The sequence below is a fragment of the Phoenix dactylifera genome, chromosome 11 (assembly GCF_009389715.1).
Source record: "Phoenix dactylifera cultivar Barhee BC4 chromosome 11, palm_55x_up_171113_PBpolish2nd_filt_p, whole genome shotgun sequence".
Lineage (NCBI taxonomy): Eukaryota > Viridiplantae > Streptophyta > Magnoliopsida > Arecales > Arecaceae > Phoenix > Phoenix dactylifera.
Window position 1 is genome coordinate 23,342,937 of NC_052402.1, and position 5,134 is coordinate 23,348,070.

At 56.2% G+C, this 5,134-nt stretch overlaps 1 protein-coding gene across 1 annotated transcript; it reads left to right on the forward strand.

The window, feature by feature from the left end:
• The first annotated feature begins 558 nt into the window (after positions 1-558).
• LOC103716362 (protein LONGIFOLIA 1-like) lies at positions 559-4,104 on the forward strand. Its single transcript, XM_008804324.4, has 4 exons — positions 559-894; positions 984-2,345; positions 2,425-2,629; positions 3,171-4,104. The coding sequence occupies exons 1-4, from the start codon at positions 745-747 to the stop codon at positions 3,764-3,766; spliced, it is 2,313 nt and encodes a 770-aa protein (XP_008802546.2). The 5' UTR covers positions 559-744; the 3' UTR covers positions 3,767-4,104.
• Positions 4,105-5,134: the final 1,030 nt, after the last annotated feature.

The window sequence follows — 5,134 nt, forward strand, 5'->3', positions numbered from 1 at the left end:
ATCCGAGGGTTTTCCGCTGGACAAACTCCTACGACAAAACTTGTTTTTGCTGTTCTTAGGTTAGCCAGGAGTTGTTTCGCTCGAGCTCAAGTTCCTTTTCCATTGGCAGTTTCCGCCAACTCGCCGGCCTAGCTTTATAGCACGAAACCTCAATACCAAAGCTCCACCTCGATCGTATACCGATCTCAATTCTTCAATTTAAATTCTAGTGGCAACAATAGTGAAAGGAAAAATTAATTTTCTCATGTGGATTAGTAAAAATGCAAACCGAGAATAGCGGTCTATTCAACATCCCTTACTTTAATATCTGCCGGCTTGCTAGGCTCGAACTGTAACTATGTGATTTGCGATAACAATTGGATTAATTTATCGGACACGAGTCGGACTCGAGTGCGTCACCCCCAAGGGCACTTTGGTCTTCTTCCGGTCAAATGCTCCCGCAGCTGGAAGCCCGTGCGGGCCCTCCCCCAACAAAAGACCGCGAGGAAAAAATTTTCCCTCACCCCCGTTCCCGCACAAAAAACCAAACTACCGATATCCAAATAGACCCCAAACTAGGACACGTTCGTCATTTCCGAAATTATACAGGGGCCATATTGACATTTGCCGTACGACGTCGCTTTTAAAACCCCCGAAGCGGGAGCCGTGACGAAAGCTCGCATAGGCGACGCATGTGAAATAAGGAAACAGAGAGAGAAGGGAGATATCTCACCTGAGAGCAGACGCGCTCCGCCGCCGGAGAAGATGACGCCGGGCGTTGGTCGGGGGATCTCCGACGAAAAGAGCCTCGAGAGGCAGATGGGTTGCATGGCCGGATTCCTCCAACTCTTCGATCGCCACCAGATCCACGCTGGAAAGCGGCTCTACGCCTCCAAGCGCCTCCCCTCCTCTCCGGTACGAATTCGGGCTCGTTTTCTTGAAAAAATATTTGACTTTGTGGGTTTTCGGGGTTTTCTAATGGTGCATTTGGTGAGTGAATGCAGGTCGCCGGATCGACGTCACCGTCGGAGAGATCCGAGGTTTCGTCGGTTTCATTCGTTAAGGAGATCCAGAGGTCCCCGTCTCCGGAGGCGTGCCCGCCCTTGCCGGAGAGCTGCGCTCCGGCGCAGGCCCCGGCAAGGCTTTCGCTCCCGTTCCTGCTCCCGGTGTCCGATTTCAAGGACGAGCAAAGGTCCTCCTGTAAGCTACGAGAAACCCCGCGGCTCTCTCTCGACAGCCGTGCCGTCGTGGATGCCAGGGGCAAGCTCCGACCACGGGAGATCCGGACGGCAGTCTCCGGGAATCAATCCGGCGTCTCGGAGGCGGTGGACGAGAGCGAGAGGCAGCGCCGGTCCCCGAGCGTTGTCGCGCGGCTGATGGGGCTCGATGAGCTGCCGAAATCCGGAGGCGACGGCGGCGGCGGCGGCGGCGGCGGGGGAGGAGGGGAGCCGAAGAGGGCCGAGCTTCGGCGATCCGCATCCGAGTCTCGGGTCCCCAGAGACTACCGCTTCGTCGACGTCAGCTCCTTCCAGAAGCCTCATCCGGGTGCCGTGATCTCGGACGAGGAGTTCTTCGGGGCGGATTTCGGCGAGTTCCGGCTCCAATACGCGAAGCTCGACCCGCCGTCGAGAACACCAATTCCACCCCTCCAGCGGAAGAGCTTCTTCGACGCCCAGGACTTCTTCCCGGAGCCGCCGAAGCGGACGCGATCGCTCTACGGCGCGATCGAGCGGCGCCTTCGAATGCGTGGCATCGACGAGCCGGCCAAGGATCTGGAGACTCTGAAGCAGATCCTGGAGGCGCTCCAGCTCAAGGGCCTCCTCCGCTCCAAGCCGTCCGATCAACAGATCAACGGGCGCCGCAACCTCATCTACGACCACCACCACCGCCAGATCTCCGCCACCGACTCCCCGATCGTCGTCATGAAGCCTTCGGCGAAGCCTTCCCGGCGACCCGCCAGCGAGTCCCCTCCCATTCCGTCCCGGTCCACACCCCCCCGCCGGGCCGCCGCCGTGGGCGCAGCCGTTCTGCCGGCGAGGGCCAGGGGGGACCGTGCGGAGGTCGACCGGAACCCGAGAGGTATCAACAATAGGAGAACCCGGACCCCGAGTTCGGCGGAACCAAGCTCGCCGGCGAGGCGGAGGGCCTTAAATGCAGAGCTCCCGACGAGCCCCCTGCCCCAGCGGATAATCTCCGGCGTCCAATCCCCCAAGGCCAGCCCGAAGAGGGTCGGGCCGGACCCGCTGGCCGTCCGATCCCCGAGGAATCGGAGAGTACCATCTGAGATCTCTATGAAGGATATGATCTGCTCACTAATGGAGGACGATACCAGCAGCATGAGTTCCTTCCCTCAATTAGATTTCGAGGTATTTTTATTTTTTAATTTCCTAAATGCATTATTAGCGTTTTTAAAATGTCTTTAAAATGGACGGTGATGGTCCGCAGAGATCGACGGCGGAGGAGTACAGGACGGGGAAGAGTTTGTTGGAGAGGTGCGACAAGCTGTTGCACAGCATTGCGGCGATCACGGGGGCGGAGCAGGTTACCGCGATGGAACAGCAGCCGAGCCCGGTGTCGGTGCTGGACTCGTCTTTTCTCTGCGACGAGCGCTCGCCGTCACCCGTCACGAAGCGCGCCATCGACTTCAAAGGTGAGCGAGCGAGCCTTTCCCAACTGCGAAACCCATCGCTGCCTCGGCCGACGTTAGCATTGCTTTCGCGCCTTCTGCTTCGTGCTCCAGCTGGAGCCGAGCTGGCGGCTTACGTTAGCACTCGGCGCGCATCACAACTGGACGCGAGTCCCTGAGGGAAAGTGCCGTGCGTGCCCCTTGACGCACCCGTACCCGAATATATATATATATATATATTGAGAACCGCCGGGGACGAAACGGGCGAAAAAAAAACCTCTTTGGCGCTCATTCCGGGTGCGGTAAGGTGCGCCGAGCACTCCCCCTCCCTGAATCTAACGTGCTCCCCTCACCGATGCACGGCAGCGGATGCTAGTAACCGTCACTTTCTTTTCGGAAAGTACGACGAAATGTTTCGCCCAGCCGGTGCGCACGTTAGCCGAGTACGATGACTTATATCTAACGTGCAACAAAAAAAAAAAGCATAGGAAAAATGCTAACATGCGCACTAGGCGCAGTTTTGTTCTGCGGCCGTTGATTTGTATCTCCGTGTGGTCGTCCACAGGTCAAACGTTGGACTGGGAGGAGGAGCCCTGGAGCGCAGCAACGCCGGCTATCGGATCGATTGGCGCGGATGGGCCCCACGCGGAGGACCACGACTACGTGTACGTCTCGCAGATCGTCCGCGTGTCCGATCGCCTTGGTGACCCCTCCGACGTGTTCGCGGTCCTCGAGAAGCAGCACCAGGCGTCAGCCGCCGGCCTCTCCAAGGTCTCGCGGCTCCACCGCCGGCTTGTCTTCGACACCGTGACCGAGATCCTCGACCGCAAGCGCCATGCTTCCCCTTGGGAAGCCTTCACACGCGCGAGGTCCCTCCCCGGCGCCGCCTCCCCGCTGGCGCGGGAGGTGTGGGTGGAGGTGCGGCGGATACGAGAGCAGGTCCACCCGGCGGACGACTTCAACGACGTCACCTGCGGCGCCATCCGCAAGGACCTCGCTGGCGACCGCGGCTGGGGCACCCTCCCCTCCGCCGAGATGTCCGACGCCGTCCTCCACATCGAACGGCAGATCTTCAAGGATCTCGTCGCCGAGACCATCCGCGACCTCGCCGACCTTTCCTCGCGGCCTCCTCCCCGCCCCCGTCGCAAGCTTCTCTTCTAATCTTTTCCCTCTTCTTTTCTCTTTTAACTTAAAACATATTTCCAAGGCGTCGGTTGTTCTCTCCGTTGGATCCCGGTGCAACGGTCCTGATGTATAATATTAACAGTCTGCTGTGATTTGACGGTGGGATGATAAGGTGGATCCGTTTTTTTTTTCTTTTTGGTACAATCACCAGTGTGGATGGGGTAAAAGTAAAAGATTGCATTACAGTTCCAGCACTAAACCGCGATAATGGTGAACCGCAAAGAAGACAATCTAGTTGGTGGCACTATTTACCTTTCTGTAGATATGATCCACTCAGACAAAATCTCTATAATGGTGAACCGCAAAGAAGGCAATTCAGTTAGCAGTACTATTTGTCTTTCTGTAGATGTGTATGGTCTGGTAAGAACTATACTTTCTCGATAATCTGCGAATATTGTGGAGCACTATGGCTATGAGGAGCAGAATTAATTTTGTTCACGTGCTCTGCAAGTGATCAAAATTTCGAGGTTCGGCCGACCGAACATGATGGAATTATTGGGGGCCCAGAGTCAAGTTTGGCTGCTATCCCTAAGAGTGCAAACCCCATCCCACTGGCTTGGAGGGTTGCAGTGGGGGGCCAGGACTGGCCTCATGATCACTGAGCCGGATGGCAGCTTCGGGTCCGCATCGACCTTAAATGTCCCCTTTTGACCGGGACATGGCTGGGCCACACCAGAATAGTTTGCACTCAGAAGGCAGCAGTCGGTCGTGCCGTCTCTGTTTCGCAGTAGGCCCACTCTATTGGCATTGTAGCTGAACACTAACTAGTGACAGTGTCGGTACCGTATGGGTGGTAATGGAAAAGAACATGAGGTGAGATTTGGCCATCTCGGCGCATGATTTAGCCTACATTGCCTAGACTTGATTCACCAATTTCACTTCCTTTTTCCACTTGGGCATCAACAAGGCAGAGGCTTTTCAGTCATCAGCCTAGAGAACTGGGGAAAGGGCAATGTGGGGTCGATATAGGCAGTCCATGATGGGTATGTGAAAGAAGGGTCGTAAGGGAGAGCCGGCCTTGACGGATCTTGCCATGCTTGACCCTGGCTTGGCTAGAAGATTCTTCACTAGGATACACTTTTTGCATAGTGCGGATTTGTCTTGAATCTCTTGATCATACCCTTCGAGTAGGTAGCTCTTACTTTTTACCACATTTAAGCCTGAGGCAGGGCTTCAGGAACGCACATGGGCTTCGTCGCCCGCCGGGCCCACAAATTCCATTCCGCCTTGTGTGGACTTGGTCCCAGTGTTGTTGCATGCTTGCCGGCCTAGCTTTTAGGCCCTGTGATTAATGAGTCAGCCTTGGATTATGACAAAAACTAAATTATGGCTCCAACAAGCAGA

What these genes read in the sequence shown, in the direction of transcription:
- LOC103716362 (XM_008804324.4), top strand. Translation starts at nt 745, where the DNA reads ATGACGCCGGGCGTTGGTCGGGGGATCTCCGACGAAAAGAGCCTCGAG. An exon ending in AGCGCCTCCCCTCCTCTCCG is followed by an intron (nt 895 to 983) that starts GTACGAATTCGG and finishes GAGTGAATGCAG; the next exon opens with GTCGCCGGATCGACGTCACC. An exon ending in GCGCGCCATCGACTTCAAAG is followed by an intron (nt 2,630 to 3,170) that starts GTGAGCGAGCGA and finishes GGTCGTCCACAG; the next exon opens with GTCAAACGTTGGACTGGGAG.